The 19,703-nt window shown below is 35.9% G+C and overlaps 1 protein-coding gene across 1 annotated transcript in view; it reads right to left on the bottom strand.

The window, feature by feature from the left end:
- LOC149797705 (WD repeat-containing protein 17-like) overlaps positions 1 to 19,703 on the bottom strand; it is a 122,301-nt gene that overhangs the window by 35,059 nt on the left and 67,539 nt on the right. Inside the window, exons 16-22 of the mRNA XM_089962629.1 lie at positions 13,219 to 13,374; positions 11,903 to 11,967; positions 9,227 to 9,457; positions 6,502 to 6,601; positions 4,660 to 4,796; positions 4,183 to 4,294; positions 2,756 to 2,897 (exon numbers count right to left, since the gene is read on the bottom strand). Coding sequence (XP_089818755.1) covers positions 2,756 to 2,897; positions 4,183 to 4,294; positions 4,660 to 4,796; positions 6,502 to 6,601; positions 9,227 to 9,457; positions 11,903 to 11,967; positions 13,219 to 13,374 — 943 coding nt within the window. The remainder of the gene's footprint in view (positions 1 to 2,755; positions 2,898 to 4,182; positions 4,295 to 4,659; positions 4,797 to 6,501; positions 6,602 to 9,226; positions 9,458 to 11,902; positions 11,968 to 13,218; positions 13,375 to 19,703) is intronic.

Raw genomic sequence — 19,703 nt, 5'->3', positions numbered from 1 at the left:
TGAGCTTTCTCCTCAACTACAAGAAAGACTGCGAACAAGATAATGACACTACACATCAGTAGAGTATCAGAATGATATTTTACACTGCTTGCCAAACATTCTTAGAAAGAACATGGTTGATTCACTTGGACCCTACTGGGCATTAATGATCAATGAATCAAAACATATTTCTCGCGACGATCAACTGAGCTTCATCATCAGATCCATGTCACCAGATGGTTCAGTTTAGGAAAAGCCTCTAGGTGCTTTTCATGTGGATAAGGTAGATGCTGAGGCGCTGGCAACTGCTGTCAACAATGTAGTTCTCGAAAACAAATTATCATGGGATAAATGTGTTGCTCAATGCTACGATGGTGCTTGGGTCATGAGTGGCAGCCTTCAAGGTGTTCAGGCACGGATTAAAGAAATTGCTCCACATGTCATCTACACACACTGCCACGCCCATCGTCTGAACCTAGTTTTAATCAACACAGTTGAAAATATACCTGAGATCATTGACATGTTTTCCATCATACAATCAGTCTATGTGTTCTTGTCAGCCAATGGCCCTCGACATGACCTACTTGTGCGAGCACAAACTGAGGATAATCTGGAAGTCTTGGAGCTCAAAAGATTAGTTGAAACTCGATAGTCTTATTGGTACTGGTCTGTTCGCAAAATAAAGCTTCGAATTGACACCATTGTTAATGTGTTGGAAGCCATTGCTTTACAGAATGCTGACAGGTTAACAACAGCAGAAGCTCAATGGCTGCGAAAACGAATGCATTCAATATCATTTCTTCATTGTTTGCTTGTGGGTGAAAAGTTACTTGGAGCAGTCTATTCGTTATCTCAAAAATTACAAAATTCATCGGTCAATTACTTATCTGCTCTTGTATTGCTATAATCCACCAAAAAAAGATCTGATGGCATTTCAAAGCAATGACCCTTGGGATGGTATTGTGAAAGAAGCTGATGCAATTGGAGTTCAAAATTGGAATCCCACTGAACAAAGACAACTATGGTAATAGCCCATAGAGAGCTCAGGTGATGTCAAAGAAATTATCAGAACATTTTGTGCTGTCAGTAACTGGTAAGAAGAAGGTTACAGAAACAACTCAAAGTACTGATGTTTCAATGTGTACCAGTCCTTTCTGCATGTGTAGACATGTTTATTTCTGAACTCGATGGTCGATTGACAGTTAACTGTAGTGTACTAAAGAGTGTGTCAGTATTAAACCCAAGTGCACAAAATCTGTTATGTCCAGATACAGTCAACGAACTTGTGAAACTATATCCCACTAGTGGTATTGATACAATGATGCTTCTCACACAACTGTCTTTAGCAAAGTCTTTTATCCAATCATTGGATAAAGATGTAACATCGCTAACTATTCATGAAGTTTGAACATGCTTGAGTCATCTTCCACTTGGTTTCAGTGAGCTCTTAAAAGACCTTGTCCTTACAATGCCGGTGACATCAGTTCAAAACGAAAGATTTTTGAGATGCATGAAACGAGTGAAAACTTACCTCAGAAACAGATCTGAAGATCAACAACTCAGTGATCTGCTGGTTATTACATGCCTCCATGAAGATGCAACAAATGTCAACAATGTCACGGTAATTGATGATTTTGGCCATATAAAAGAAAGATTCCTTTGTTTTAACAAATCGTTTAGAATTTCTTCGAAGTATGTATAAATAAACCCAGCAAAACCTAATTTATATTAAGTGACAATGGGGATTATCCAATTTTTATTTGTTGGTAGCAGGCAAAGGTTACAAACTTTTGTGAGAATTTATGACCAAAAACTCTTGTGTTCCCGTGAGAATTTCCGTCATATATTCTCCCAAAAGTTTTCAACCTTCGCATGCAAACGACAAATAAAAATTCCCAATATGCACACATCTTACAGCACTGGCTCGTACATGTAGGCTGTAGCCTATATACGAAAATTAACAAGCCTGTAAAGTTTTGGCCCCCCCCCCATTATAATCAAGTTCCCCCCCAAAAAAAAGTTGAAATGACATCCCTGACTATACGTCCCTACACAGAGAAAACTCTTTATAGCTTATACTGGTGACAAGGACTAAAATCAAACATATTTAAAAAGACTTTTAAAAAACTGTGCTGACCATGCATGATTGAAAGTAATAACTGACAAATGGTGTGATTTGGTTCAAATACCTCTATCCAAAGGGAGACCACTCCTGTCTGAGATCAGTCTCAGTAAACAGACACTTTTAAAAAAATCTTTTATTGCCAAAGCAAGCCAAAAGAACGGAATAACTTTTATTTTGAGATTGTGATGGCTTGATTTGTAAGGTTTTTTTAAAATAAGATTAGGCATGTATCTGAAGAAGAAACAAGTGCACAGCTAGAGTACTCAAGATACCTATGCAGGGCATAGCTAGAGTACTCATGATGTGTATGCAGGGTATATATAGAGTACTCATGTGTATGCTGGGCATAGAATACTCATTATGTGTATGCAGGACATAGCTAGAGTACTCATAATTTTTATGCAAGGCACACACAGAGTACTCATGGCGTGTATGCAGGGCATATTAAAAATGTAATAAGGATTTTTCCAAGTGATTTGGCAACAATGTCCACTGTTACGAATATGTGAGTGCTTATCTACCTCATGGTAAATATAGATGATCAAAGCCAGACAGAGAGACAAAAAGAGTGCTTCAATATAGTTAACCTTACTTTTATCCTCACAAAACAACAGAGATAATAACGATACAAATCTTAAGAATTATCCTCACTTTTGACTTCCTGCAGTCCCAGTTCAAGCGCCCTCTCAGGACAGGTTGACAAGAGGTAGTACCTGATGCTGTCAAAGACACGAATCTGGTGTTTCAGTTTTTCAGCTTCATGAAGACAGTCTTTCAAGCCGGGCAGACCAGCCTGATCAAAAGGAATCAATTTTCAGTTCTGTGTTGGTTGTGGGCAAGAGATCAGGTGTTAAACTAATTGTAATGCATTCTGCGAATGACAGAACACGCAGACTAAAGCAAGAGATTATGGACTTAACTTACTGTAATGCATTTCTTGAAGGTAATTACACACAAGCTGTAAGCATTACTTTATGGATTTAACTTACTGTAATGCATTTCTTGAAGGTAATTACACACAAACTATATTAGCATTTGTTATGGGTTTAACTTCCTCTAATGCATTTTTTGACTGAAAGTAGACACATATCTAATCAAGAGATCATGGGTTTTCCTTTTTTGAATTTCTGAATATATTCTTTGAATTTGTTCAGCAAAATTAAATATCTGCATTAACTATGATATTTCAATTGTGATCATTTTAAATGTACAAAATTCACTGTAAAAATACAATCTTGCATTCAAGACTTTTTCTTACTGTCATTTCACTGTAAATTCCTGAATGTTTGAAAGCTTTAATGATGCTGCCATTCCAAGATGGATGATGAGACTAAAATTTAGGATTTCTTTAATGGCTGATCATGAATAACACTTTGATAAAATCTATAAGACTGTGACGTGGTTTGGGAATGTTCAGCTAAATGAAAAGCTTATGGATCTTTTTACCACACAGTCAGGTAAATAGTCAATTACATTTGTCCATCCTACAAAGTATATGTTGCTGTGGCCTATTTCACTGGATGGTATGGTTCTTGGCCATATATGAAGAAGGTGAAAATGCAGGATTTATTTTCAGAGGATTTTATGGAAATGTTGTTCATTGTACTTGAAATTGATAACATTCATGTATTTCACCTAAATGTATACTATTTGAAAGAGGGGGTGGGGTTAGGGCAACCATCTGACAACATGCACACAACCCCCAATGCCATCTTCTCAAAATGTATACAAATACAAATTGCTATAATAAAATTAATTTGTAGTCAATGGTATTTAGTGGTTCAACTATAGGAAAATTTGACCAAATCTAGCAGTTCCTGATGAAAGCATTAGGGGAATACAAAATATAACATGAACAAAGTAACACAACACCAATATTTGTACCTTTGCTGTCCCAAATTCAATTTCCAGTTTAAGTATGTGCTTGGGTACATGGTGCTCCATCCAAGTTTCCTTGGTCCTTATGTCTCAAAATTCACATTATCTTGAAATCTTAATTGTTGGCAACCAGTACAAAAATTATAAAAGATTGATGCAATATTCATAAAAAGAAGAAAACAATTAAGTTTCAAACCCACCCTCTGATGCAGGTATTCTATTTCCTCAGCACCGCCTTGGTACCTGGCACAACATTTACATAGTGGAAGCTCATTATTTGGAATTAATTTCAGCAAATCTACTGCTAGCTCCCTGAAATACAAATGCCTGGCTATTGCAATTCCTCTATTTTATTGCAAATCTAAAAAGCAATTTTAGCCTCTCTACAATGCCGCTTGCCTGCTATCAAGATGAAGAGTCATAACTCTAAAACATTACATGTTAGCATAATGAAAGGACAATGCTTACTTTTATAATTTACAGCTGTTCTGTTGGAATTCGATTGAAACATTTCGTTATTACAATGAACAGACTAATCTTATACATTACCAGTTCCATTTTGTACAAGTATTTAAGGTTAAAAAGATATCCCAGTATGACATACTGGTGTGTTGTTTTTAGTTTCAAAACAGTTGTTATCATAAGAACATTAAGTGGATTAATTCATTATTTCCCACCATTTTTCCAGGTGTTCACATCGCCTGGAGAGCAATTCAATAGCTACTGCCATGTGTTCTGTCAGATTCCCCAACACTGTGCCAACTGATACAGCCAGCTCTAATTCATTGCCCTGTATCAGTCTAGTAATTGCCTTCTGTAAGTACACAGACAAACAAAACATGCAGTATAAACTTGATTATCTAAATGCTTCAGGAGAATTAGAATGGTTAAAAAAACTTGATTATCCAAACTCTTCTGGGAAATGAGAATGGTTAAAAAAACTTGATTATCCAAACTGTTCAGGGAAATGAGAATGGTTCAAAAACTTGATTATCCAAACTCTTCATGCAAATGAAAATGGTTAAAAAACTTGATAATCCAAACTCTTCAGGAAAATAAGAATGGTTCAGAAACTAATACAAATTATAACTGAGTCCGAATGTGTATACATTAGAAACATTTGAGGGACATGACCATAGTTCACATGTACAAAAACATTTGAAAATCCTGGTTGAGATAATCAAGGCACTTAGCACTTTATATGTAGACTTTTAACCTGCAGCAAAGTGACAAATTACTTTAATCAATTTGCTTGCATGAAGTATTTGACAATATTTTATACCAAAAAATATAAAGATTAATAACAAAGTATTTTAGGACTAATTACCTGTAGCACAGCAAATGGGAGTTTCTACAGAAAATTATTTGTTACCTAAAACCACATTTTTGACAGGAACAACTTGGAAATATGTCATTTTTATCATAATAATTTATAACAAATTCAATGCCAGTGCTCTCTGCTCTGAAAACTAGGAACTAAACCAGTCTAATTGTTAAACACTAGGTGAAAACTTAGAACTGAACCAGTCTAACTGTTAAGTAACATCTTGCAAAATCCATAAACCATGATTAATAATTTAAAATTTTCATGCAAACAATCAAAGTACTGGATGCTGGTGCCAAGTGATTTTACTTTCCAGCAGGAAGAGGAATTACTTTCCTTGAGGGGGTAGAAACTGTAGCAACATAGACAATTATCCACACTAGACAATTGACCACTAGAGTTTACACCTTACAGGATCAGGAATCAAACTGTTAACACTGGAGCTGTAAAGCAAATGCATAATCACTGGTTAGAGCATCTGCCCTGGATGTGGGAGGTCATGGGTTTTAACCCGGCCGAGTCACACTAAATTCTAAAAATGGTACTAACAGCTGCCTTGCTAGGCACTCAGCATTAAGAGGTTAGTGTTTAGGATTAGTCGGCCAGGTGTCAGGATAATGTGACTGAGTGGGACATCAGGCTACATGTCTGCGGCATGATGCCCCAGTGCTAGGCATCACTTTAAAATGCCACATTGCACACATTGTGGCAATATGACAGAAAAATTGTTAAAGCTATGTTAAAAATCTAAATCACACATCACATATAATCACTGTACCAGACCACTTAATCACAGCTACATTGGCAGGTTTGGGTCAGTAATATCATATAGGAGAAATTTCAATGGACCCTGACAAATCAAACTGCCAGCTGGTATGAATCACTATGCAATCTCATTTGGACTAGACTGTTTTCAGCAGTTTGAAATGAGCAAATGGGTCATCTGTTTTGTTCTAACTTTTGTATTATATACTACTTCAAATCTTCAGTTTTTTATCTTCCAATTTTTGGAAAATTTTAATAATAAATTTTTTAAACACCTTGGCCTTTCACTAGTGATTTTTTGTTGAAAAAGAAAAATCCAATTTGAAACATGTATAAGCAATGCACATGAAATATATTTTTCTAAGAGGTCAAATAGATGTATAATGGCCAGGGGCGCAGAACAGTAATGTGTAATGCATAACTTTCTCACCTGAGAATCATCCACAGCCAAAAAGCAGCATGCAGATAAAATGGGTGACCCATTCCTGAAGTAGAAGTCTGCTAGCTTTTCGTTGGCTTTGTGCAGTGACCTACAGCAAAACGACATATAAAACTCTTTTACTTTACATGCAAGGTAATATATTTTAAACCTAAAGTATATTCCAAACTGTGACAAGCCCAAATATCTGCTGCTAGATAATGCTGTATGCATGAAATTCATGACTAAATGAAATCTACAATGCTCCCTCACTTGAATGCTGTGTGTAACAATGGTCCCTCACTTTAATGCTGTACAGGATATGGTCAAGGTAGTCTTATACTGGGTACATTATATCAAAAATTATAATTCAACCAGTATAATTGCAACTGTGTTAAACCAGATTTCATGTTTTACTCAGGTGCTTTATAGTAAGGTGCCACTCTACTCTAATCTGTCACCTCATTATGTACCAACATGAGGGACCACTGTAGTGTGATCTGTCAACTCATTTGTACCAACATGAGGAACCACTGAGTGTGATCTGTCACCTCATTATGTACCAACATGAACCACTGTAGTGTGATCTGTCACCTCATTATGTACCAACATGAGTGACAACTGTATTCTGATCTGTCAACACATTATGTACCAACATTGTCGGACCATTGTATTCTGATCTGTCAGCATATTATGTACCAACATGATGGACCGTTATAGTGTGATCTATCAGCATGTTATATACCAACATGATAGACCATCTTTGTATGACATCTCATCATATTAAGTACCAACATGATGGACCATTGTACTCTGATCTGTCAGCACATTATGTACCAACATGAGGGTCCATTGTATTCTGATCTGTCACCTCATTATGCACCAACATGAGGGACCATTGCATTCTGATTTGTCAGCTCATTAAGTGCCAACATAATAGATCACTGCAGTGTGATCTATCAGCACATTATATACCAACATGATGGGCCATTATAGTGTGATCTATCAGCATGTTATATACCAACATGATGGACCATCCTTGTATGATATCTCATCACATTATGTACTAACATGATGGACCATTGTACTCTGATCTCTCAGCACAGTTATGTAAAACATGATGGACCACTGTACTCTGATCTATCAGTAAAGTATGTGCCAACATGATGGACCACTGTACTCTGATCTATCAGTAAAGTATGTGCCAACATGATGGACCACTGTACTCTGATCTATCAGTAAAGTATGTGCCAACATGATGGACCACTGTATTCTGATCTATCAGTAAAGTATGTGCCAACATGATGGACCACTGTATTCTGATCTATCAGCACATTATGTACCAACATGATGGACCAATGTAGTCTGATCTGTCAGCAAATTTATGTACTAATGTGACAGACCATTGTAGTGTGATCTAACAGCACATTATGTGCCAACATGATGGACCATTGTACTCTGATCTGTCAGTAAATTATGTACCAAAATGATGGACCATTGTACTCTGATTTGTCAGTAAATTATGTACCAAAATGATGGACTCTGACAGGTCAGCACATTATGTACCAACATGATGGACCACTATACCCTGATCTGTAAGTACCTTATATGAACCAACAGAACTGAATCTACACTGCATGTAGCTATTTGATTTACACATGAATAAATGGAATATATAGACAGGTTATTTTATACTAACATGCTTAAACTAATACCAAGAAATAAAGCAACATACACATTATTATATTTAACAACCAGCTTGAAGCATTATGTCAAATATTAATTATACTTTATTTATTTACTAATTAGAATGCCACACAATAAATAAATAATCATCATCACTTTCATCATGATTATTCATTTTCAAAGCATTTCTGTTTTCCATTAATGTAATACTAACTATAAGGATATAAGTCTCCAAAAGCAACAGCTCTACCAAACTGAGCTGAGGGTTGGCACCTGGCTCAATGGGTACTAAAATATCCAGCTCACTCTAGTCCAATCTCATAACCCACCTGATATGAATTTTGACCCTCTAATTATTTAATTTCAATTACATTTCTAAGCAAGAATATAGTCAGAAAATTAAATCTCTCAAACTGAAAGTCATGACACAAATACTGATTCAGTCTGGTTCAGGTGATCACTGCAGAAATGCATCTAGTATTTAAATTTGATTGGCAGATGAGAACTTGTATACATTCCACTATTTTACATCAGATGCTTGAGGCATATTGTGCCTCTATAACCTTACATTACAGTAGTTCTAACCTTTTTTTGACTGCTCTGGTGGCCTAAGTGGTTAGAGTGGCTGCCTCAGATATGGGAAGTCACAGGTTCAAACCCTGTCCCAGTCATAACAAAGACTTATATATAAATGGTACTAGCAGCTGATTCACTTGGTGCTCTGCATTAAGAGGTCAGTGAACAAGTTAGCATTGTGTCAGGATAATGTGTCTGGGTAGGACATGATGCCACATGTCTGTGGCATGATGCCCCAGTGCTAGACGTCACCATAAATAGCCACACTGCAGACACTGTAGCGGTATGTCTCAAACTGTTAAAGCTATGTTAAAAATTTAAAAAAAACACAATTCTAAATTTTATATGAGATGCATGAGGCATATTGTGCCTTGATGATTTTACTTCAGTGTGTTCATTTTTACAAGATACTCTTTTTGTTTTAAACACTGTGTCGCCTTGTCATTTAAGGCAAGTGCAGTGAACTCATTCTCACTCTAAATCATCCTTTGAAGGCTTCCCATTGTTTGTAGAATAATCCATCTCTAATGTTTTCCTATGCTGCTGAGGAAGAAATGTTCCTTCACATGCCATTTGAGCTGTCAATACTGCATCTGCCATTTGACCCCTGGTAATGAAAAACTTGATCAAACTTTTGGAGTCTGCTGTAGCTACTGCATAAGGTACTGTATTGTCACTGTCCTCCTTCATCAGAAATTTGGTATACCTGTTATGTATAAACATTTAGAATAATTTTACTATGTTTTCCCTTTACTGATTGAATAATTTCAAAAGAATATCATGTAAATGTATCAAATACCAATTTAAATTAAACTATTTATTTTAGTACATCACATGAAACATTCTTAAGTTCCTATTGGCTGACTACAGGAATCTTATTTTAGAACAATATGCCTTTCCCTGACTGGGATGCTACACTTGACAACAAGAATCTATTTTAAGATAATATGCCTTTCCCTGACTGGGATGCTATACTTGACAACAAGAATCTATTTTAGAACAATATGCCTTTCCCTGACTGGGATGCTATACTTGACAACAGGAATCTATTTTAAGACAATATGCCTTTCCCTGACTGGGATGCTATACATGACAACAGGAATCTATTTTAGAACAATATGCCTTTCCCCGACTGGGATGCTATACTTGACAACAAGAATCTATTTTAGAACAATATGCCTTTCCCTGACTGGGATGCTATACTTGACAACAGGAATCTATTTTAAGACAATATGCCTTTCCCTGACTGGGATGCTATACATGACAACAGGAATCTATGTTAGGACAATATGTCTTTCCCTGATTGGGATGCTATTCTTGACAACAGGAATCAATTTTAAGACAATATGCCTTTCCCTGACTGGGATGCTATACATGACAACAGGAATCTGTGTTAGGACAATATGCCTTCCCTGATTGGGATGCTATACAAGACAACAGGTGGCACTCTACAGTTTCGTATTTTGCATAGGTTAGGATTTTAAAGAAAAAGAATTTCCCCGTCTTTCCTCACTGGTTATACTGGTTATTTAATAAAGACCTTGTATATCTTAGGTATAATGCAAAGAACTTTTAATTCTTTTTATTTTGGTGTATGATTGATGGGTGTACTATGGGTTATAGAGTATACAGCTTGGCCTTATTTCAGATGTGCACCTTTCAAAAAAGTGCTAGCTCTACTTGGTCATTTTCACTTCCTGAACTTCAGAGGCAAATTGTATAAAAAAGAGCTGATAACTTTTTTTACATTTTATATATTTGGTAATTCATTCATTGCACTTTCTGAAGCTGATATTGTCTAGTCTGGCAAAATTCATTTTCCCTATTTTAATAGCTGCTATGTATAGTGTACTTTAGACTAATTCAGGCTGATTTTTTAACACAAGGGAGCAGTCATTTTAGTTAGCAGTGTGCTTAAATCATGTCAAATTTCCAAAAGTACAATATCCAAAAGAAATATCATCCACATTACATTAATGTAGCATAGAGGTATGCCAACATTCTCTCCACTGTGCATGTTTTAAATGTGAACTACTTCACCTTACATATGTCACTCTCTCAAAAGTACATATTATCTGGTGAGCGCCCCCACAGGAATCTATGTTAGGACAATTTGCCTTTCCCTGACTGGGATGCTATACAAGACAACAGGAATCTATGTTAGGACAATTTGCCTTCCCTGACTGGGATGCTATACAAGACAACAGGAATCTATGTTAGGACAATATGCTTTTCCCTGACTGGGATGCTGTACATGACAACAGGAATCTATGTTAGGACAATTTGCCTTCCCTGACTGGGATGCTATACAAGACAACAGGAATCTATGTTAGGACAATATGCCTTTCCCTGACTGGGATGCTATACATGACAACAGGAATCTATGTTAGGATAATATGCCCTCCCTGACTGGGATGCTATACAAGACAACAGGAATCTATGTTAGGACAATATGTCTTTCCCTGACTGGGATACTATACTTAACAACAGGAATCTATGTTAGGACAATATGCCTTCCCTGACTGGGATACTATACTTAACAACAGGAATCTATGTTAGGACAATATGCCTTCCCTGACTGGGATGCTATACAAGACAACAGGAATCTATGTTAGGACAATAATGCCTTTCCCTGACTGGGATGCTATACTTAACAACAGGAATCTATTTTAGGACAATATGGAATTAGGTCACAATCAATACTTCCAGTTCAATACCCATGAATGTAGTTCTAGTCTATTTTTAGAACATTTTTTCCTCTCTCATTTTGGTGGTGATAGAAGAGCTTTATTTATGCATTTTTGGTAGGGATTTAAAGGTAACTGTTTATTCTTGATAATATGAGCTCAGGGTGTTGTCGTCTGTGTGTATTTCCGCGACAGTGAGTAATAAGGCCTTGGTGATGATCCGGAAGTGAAATCTGTGTTCTGTTTACATTCTGCTATGTTGACAGTCCAGCATCTCAAAAAAGAGCAGGTCAACATTTGACAATAACTTCAGTGTGAAGTCATCTTTGAAGGTATTTTAGATTAACAAATGATTTGCATTGATTGTCACACAGTGGAAAGGTCAGTACTGAGAAACAAATGTAAAGAAAATTTCTGATCCCCCCCTTTCATAATCAACACCACAAAACAGCTCCAAACATTACCTGGTAGCAAGATCTTTCCAGTATTCTACGGACACTCCTGGGGCAACAGAGAGTGCCTTCTCCCACTGCAAGAAAGAGAACCGTGATACACACCAGACTGAATATGATGAGCAAACTGATAAATCTTATTCACAAGTCATGTGGTAAATAATATTAAACTCCTTTCATTTAAAACCCTCTTTCAACAGCATTATATGTAAAAACCTTCCTTCACTAGACATAATACCCTATTTAATGAAAACCCCTTTAAATGAATACCCATTTAATGAATATGCATTCAATGAATACCAATTTAATGATTATCCATTTAATAAATACCCATTTAATTAATACCCATTTAATAAATACCTGTTTAATGAATACCTATTTAATGAATACCCATTTAATAAATACCTGTTTCATGAATACCTGTTTCATGAATACCTATTTAATGAATACCCATTTATGAATACCTGTTTAATGAATACCTATTTAATGAATACCCATTCATGAATACCCATTTAATAAATACAGATTTAATGAATTATCCATTTATGAATACACATTTAATGAGTACCCATTTAATGAATACCCATTTAATGAACAACCGTGTAATGAATACCCTTTTAACAATTACCCATGTAATAAATACCCATTTAATGAATACCCATTTAATAAATACCTGTTTAATGAATACATATTTAATGAATACCCATTTATGAATACCTGTTTAATGAATACCAATTTATGAATACCCATTTATGAATACCTGTTTAATGAATACCAATTTATGAATACCCGTTTAATGAATACCCATGTAATGGCAACATCGCCTAACAATACTATATTATATGCTTTACCTCATTAATATGTGTCTTGAAAAAGTTTCTTGTCTCAGATGCATACCATCCACAAAACTGATCAAGATAAAAGATACAAAACAATATATTTTGTATAAACCATTTTTCTGTAACCTTAACCTTTGACCAATTGACACTAGGCTTGATAGGTGTCTTTCTTGAGGCACAAAGTTCGAGTTATTTTGTAAAAACATTTTTAATACTTGAAGCCCTTCATACCATGACCCTTTTAAGTTCTAAATCAATGGATGTCTATCTATTTACATATGCAAAATATCTACTGAGTTTAGCATGGAATGTGGTACAGAACTTCAGTAGTTTTGGTGAAAATAGTAATCCTTAAGTCCATGTGATGCTAACCTTTGACCCCACCTTATCCCCTCACATGCCATCCATCTTGTGTTATAATCATTTTAATTTTTTCCCAGAATGAGTGTCCTGTCAAGAGCAAAAGTCAGAATAAAATGGTCTACATACCTCTCCCAGCTCCACCATAAGCTCACAGTATCGCTGGATATTGCCAAGTTTAATATGAATCCCTGCCGCTTCCTTCAGCCTGTCTTCTTTAGAGCGCGACCCAATCCCACCGCCAAACTTGGACATCTTGATCATCTCCAGCTCCTGGGCTTCTGACTTTAAACCAGGACATCAGTTAAAATGATAACATGGCTAATAAATGGCAGTCAAATATCATATTGCTTATATGTAACAGTACATGTTCTGGTCCGCAGTCAGATATTCTCCCATCCCTATCAGTACAGATAAAGATTTTCTGGGTGGAATGCCTAGTATGCAGAAAATTTGCATCCCACCTTATACATCACTAGTTATCCTACCTCACATGATGTCACAACAGTATTCTGATTGTAAACTTGTTACTTTGATTTCTGTCATGACACCATGATATACTAAATTTGCCATGATCTGCAATTTTTCTATGAGTTTAATTTCAGTATTTTAGCTATCTATCTGTGTTTTAACCATTTTTCCAAATTTGCACAGAATTATTCAGTGTAAACTAAATATTACATGATCTTTTGTAAAGATCTAAAAGTTTTCAATTGGTACTTTGCTTGTTGTCCTATTGTTTAAAACCCCATTTTTTGACCCATGCATATGAGAATTTAAAAAAAACAAAAAAACAAACAAGTGTAATTGTATTGGATAATCCAACTCTATAGGTCATAATTTGCCATGATTCAGCAAAGTCCACATTCTTGCCCAAGAATTATGACCTTTCGTTTGGGATTTCCCCATCTCTCATTAAAACCCAGACTACATTCTACTAGTTCTAGGTATGCGATTACAAATAAACAGTATCCACCCTGATCTTCCAGTGAATAATGCAACAAAAGATCTATGTCTATACTGTAGTTTGTGGTTATGGATGGTTCTTCGTTAAATGTTTGGGTATTCAATGTTTCAAAAAAAAAGTATAAGCTAAGAGTGTCCCAGAAGTTTAATGCCACTTACAAAACTTGTGGGTTGGTGTGCATTTCTTGTGCAACTTTTACCAATTGTCCACAAAGCAACAGCTGAATGAGTATTTTTAAAAATTCATCAAATGTACAGAGGCTCAAAAGCAAAAACTTCCCTTAACAAACTGATAAAGAAAAGTGTCTTGTTAGTGACTGATTTATGGCAGGTCTTAAATGACCAATGATTTCCCATGGTCTCATACACTTTTTATCAACTGTATGAACTTATTTTATAATACAGTCATTATTATGTAATAAGTAACAGAACTCACAACTACTCATTGTATATCCAAATCTCTCCCCAGATATTCAAAAACGTTTCCGATAAACTAGAACTTTGCTCTGGAATAGTATTACAGCTAAGATTAGAAATGCCCACTCTATTTCTTTCTTCCAAATGCAATATATCAAGTGGCTTCAGAGATGTAGTTAAAATGAGAATGAAAACAACTGTATTTGTATTCATGAATGCCTCTGGGCATTATTAAATATACTGCTTATCTATTTTGACCCTAACTGCATATTGCATGTTTACTGACTATGTGGATTCAATATGTATCCATCTGGTGAACAGAAAGAAAGTAAATATATTGTCTACACCTGTAGATGAAACTATGTTGCATGTGTATGTATATGTGTGCATTTTGTATGTACATAAGTTCCTTTGTATGAGGGGCCTCAATGTAGATCATGTTGCATGTATATGTATATGTGTGCATTTTGTATGCACATAAGTTCATTTGTATGAGGGGCCTCAATGTAGATGACTTCTTCCGCTAATTGCATTAACCTCTTTAAAGAAATTCATTATTATTATTATTAGAGTTACAAAATCCCTATGACACATTCTAAGTAACAAATCACATCATATTGATAAAATCATACTGTAATGGTCATATCATTCCAAACTGTGTTGTAAGGCTTAGCACTGATTTAATTCAAGTAAACATCCTAAAATATGGTATAGTGATATACTGAACACTATTGTGATTTACATGCAATATATTTTATCCATCCTATTGATGACTAGTAATGGATGCAGACAGACAGATGGTGTGAAAACAATAATCAGGAAAGTAGAAGCAAATACAAGTAGAATATTTAGATAAAAGACAAAAATTGACCAATCAGTGAAGTGATCACATTAATGTATGGATATAAGCCTACCACCTCCCACATAAAGCCTTACTAAAATGATGAAAAATCATCTATTCTGTTTCACATAGATAAGGGCAATAATTTCTACCCATTACCTCCCCTTGCCCAAACCAAGAGTTGCTAGTATCTATATCTAAGCTGGGTGATATGAGAACATGGATACTTGCAAAGTGGGGCAGTCCTCATCAATTTCGATCCATTGCTGAACATCGTCAAACGAGTTAAAATGTCCTTGTAGCACAGCTTTAACCTCACAAAATAAGCTTTTCTTTTCCTGAATGTCTCCACTGTCAGATTAAATGTCTTAATTCACTCATATAATACTGATAAGACTAAACTCACTTTAAAGTCTGATTTCACTGGAAATTGACAATTGTTTGGAAGGACCGTATTTGTACCGTAGCTATAATATACAAATGAACATCTCTTCTGGGCTGCACTGCAACATATTACAGAAAGCAGCAGTAAGATTAAAAGACATACTGCCACTAATCATTTATTCCTTTGTGATCTGTAGCCATCCAGGTGTAAATGAACAATGGTCAACAATTGGCTGGTCTTCTGTATAGTCAGTGAGATGCATTTATAGAGATCAAGTCACAAAGCTACTGGGGTGGCTTTAGTACTCAAGGCAAATTTGTCATGTGTACTTTAGCCATATACAACAGTTGATATGGACCAATGACAATTATGGTTTATTACAGACATGGGTAATTTTGGGTGTTCAATGACCTGTTAGGAATACAATATCTTACCTTGCCTGAATACAACAGTAGCTAGTAGAGTTAAACTGTGATTGTAGAAACACATTCTGGTAATGTTCAAATCAAGTGCTGTAACAGTAGCTTTTGAGTTAAAGGTATCAGCAGATAGATGTCGAAAATTTGTTAAGTTTGAAAAAAAAAATGAAAATTTTTATAAGTTTGATTTTGGGGTCCATAGCGCTACCATGCTATATCTGGAATTGCATTATAGCAAAGTGAATTATAATGGGGGAGAACTGTAGTCATTTCCACGTGGGGATTCTCCAGAGGGACCCCTTGACATCAGCCAACCCTAGATGCATCACAGACTCAGAAATGATTGTATGTCAGGCATGATCATTTAGTTGTTGATCGAGGGGACCGAAGAATGGGTACCACTCTGTTAGCAATGCCATCTGTAAGTGGTGCATAAAAAGATGGCTGAGCGTAATCAACTCTCTCGTTGAAATCCAAGTCCTGTTGGAAATGGACTTGACCAGTTCTATGATCCAATTTATGTGACTGCCATAAAACTTTGTCCAACTGTGATTGGTGAGAAATTCCATCCCCAGGTGGACAAAACAATGGGATGAATGGATGAAAATCTGATTTGTCAAAGTTTACAAGAATGCTTTGGCAACACAAGTGAAAGGAGATTATTTCTGCCTCAGAGTAGAATCGAATTTACCATATGTTTTTAAGGATGTGATCCAAGTATGATATCAATGTTGTAGATGAGGTCAACTGGAATAAAGTAACAATGCAATCCATAATCTTGGTAAAAGCCCAAGGCTGATATTGTGGCCAAAGGGTGCAACTTTGATCTAATAAACCATGTCACGTTTAGCAAACCTTAGGAATTTCATGAGGCTGAATAGATCAGGACATAAAAATATGTGTCAGGTCAAGACTGTTGGCGTTCTTGTCCATTCTAATGAGGAGATGGCTTGATCTCAACGTCTCCATCTTGAATTTTGGTGGCAGAATGAATTCATCAAGGTGACTCAGGTCAGTGATCTGACTCAACTTCCCATTCATGTTCTTGATGATAAAAAGCCTTGAATAAACCATGAAGATTGTAGTTTTGACAAAATCTCCAATGCTTGTTTTGGTGATGAGCAACTGTATCTCCTGAACAATTTCAGCCCTCTCCCAATCTGATAACATATCTGGTAGAAGGAGAGAGGAAGAAACAGGAGATAATGAGATGAAGAAAATCTGAACCCACTCTGAAATGATTTTATTTCACCCATTTGTTTTGTGCCAAAATGTTTATTCAATGTTATTGTAACTATAGGAGTATGGTACCCCTATCCCACAGACTGTCTGTGGGGTGGTAAGTCAGTGGTGGTAGACAGAAATTTGGGGTGGCAAACTTGGTTTCTTACCTCCTAGTAAGAATGCCCACTAGACTGGTTCAGCTGTTGTCTGATGGCACGAGGCTGAGATTTGAAGGTAAAATATCCTTTGCTTTGCTTGCCTACCTTTCATTAATTGTGGCCAGTTTCTAAAGCAAGGATGCAGGTGGAATGGCAGTTCTTAAGCTGCCTGTCTCCAAACCTTTTCAAATTTGCAATGGCAAGCCAAAGTCATCCTTAAATCAGGCAGACCCCTTCAACACATTCATCAATGAAACAGGTGAGATGCTCTGTTAAGGACCCAATCTATTTGGGCAGTCAATTCTGAGATGAATTAGTTGGCCAAGTTTACCTGTCAGAGAGAAAATTGCCAAGGAGGCCTGGTTTTCCTGGAGTATGGCCGTCATGGTTACTGGCCATATGGTGGGTGGTCTGGCTGGTGCCGTAGGCATGGCTGAATGAATGGATCTTTCATTAAGAACTCTGTAACTGTAGAAATATGATGCCAAAGACCTGGAGAAACAGATAGATCTATCACTAAGATCTCAGTAATTGCAATGGCATGTAGCCAAAGGCATGTTATGATGGAAAATCTTCCTTTATGATTTAACTGAAGACAGAAATATCCGCTCAACTGGCGACATGGATCAATCTTTCAGAAAGATCCCATGATTGAAAAAGTTTGACCGACTGGACTGGCTTAACAGTCAGCTCAATTGGTCCTATGATCATGAACCATGGTACAGTAACAAAGAATAGTATGTTAAATCTGTTAAAAAACCTATGCACCCAGACTTACAGGTGCAAAGTCAATGCCATCTGGGTTGCCTAAAAATGGGGATACACTCCACACTGTTATCAAAATTACTTGTAAGCATTTTAAAAGCTGCGTCATCACCCTCTTTATTTGTCTTAAACTTGTTGCATTATTATGCTTCATCAACAGGTGTCACTGCAATGACAAGAAAATAGAAAGCACAACAAAAATGTATTAATCAATGAATACCATACATCACACACACTGCATGATATTGATGAAGTAGATATTTGTACATGCAAAGCATGACACACGCATGACTCTTAAGCCTTAAACTTCTTGTATTTATTACACTTTATTGACAGTTTCACTGAAACAAGATAAAATCAGAGCACCACAAAATTTTATAAATTAACAAATGCATAAACACTGCATGATACTGACAAAGTACATATACAAGGCACAATTCAATCACATCATCCTTAGCTTTGAACTGTTTGCATTTATTGCACTGCATTGACACATCTCACTGCACTTCATTGACACATCTCACTGAAACAATGATATAAAACAAATCACATTGAAAAAAAGTACAAATTTACAATGCAGCATGTCAATAAGATGCTAAAACAACACCTGTTAATAAATGAGCAATAGACAATGTGCATAAAGCCTGCATAAAGGATAGTGTGTTGTACCATGCTGTCTACAAATTGTTAAGTCTGAGTAAGTGTAAAATATTCTCAAAACTTGGAAAGTAATATTTACCACATGCTTAGGAATGAATATTACTCAAAATAAATCCAAAATACTCAAATTTAACACAAATTTGGCTTTGGGTTCACAGGAAATGTCACATATGATGTTGATGCATGGATGTGAAGATTAAAAATTAGCAACACCTGGTGGTGTCAAGGGGAGGTAATGAGCAAAAGGTATTTCCCTTGGTCTATATGAAACAAGGAAAAGATGATTTTTCATCTTTGGGAGTAGAGCTGAATTTGGGAGGTAGCAGGCTTATATCCTAACATTAATGTGATCAGGGACTGTATTTTAAGGAGAAATGTCAAAGGCAGTATTGAATTTATGATAATTAAAATATAACTGCAACTGCTATATGTGTATAAAAAAAACACAGCTAAAGAGTATTTGTCTTTAAATTTTTATATTTTGTTGCATTCAATGAAGATTCTACATACACAACCATTTCTGATGAAGTCACAACATCAATGGCAGATGCTTTCTTCTGTCTGCCTTGGCTTGTAATAGTCGTCTGTCAGTGTACATAATCTGATCTTGGATAATCACGCAATGTAATTTCAACCATCAAATTTAGCAGCAGGTTGAAAATAATTGATTTTATAAATTTATGAAATGAAGTACATCTGATCTGCTCAGTTTTTGTTTATCATTTATTATTCTGTAGTCATTATTTTGTATCTGCACTATTTAATTTCTTCAAAATGCA

The sequence above is a fragment of the Sinohyriopsis cumingii genome, chromosome 6, assembly GCF_028554795.1.
Source record: "Sinohyriopsis cumingii isolate HCF-2022 chromosome 6, ASM2855479v2, whole genome shotgun sequence".
Classification (NCBI taxonomy): Eukaryota; Metazoa; Mollusca; class Bivalvia; order Unionida; family Unionidae; genus Sinohyriopsis; species Sinohyriopsis cumingii.
Note: the sequence above shows the minus strand (reverse complement) of the source record. Positions and strands in the feature narration are given on the sequence as shown.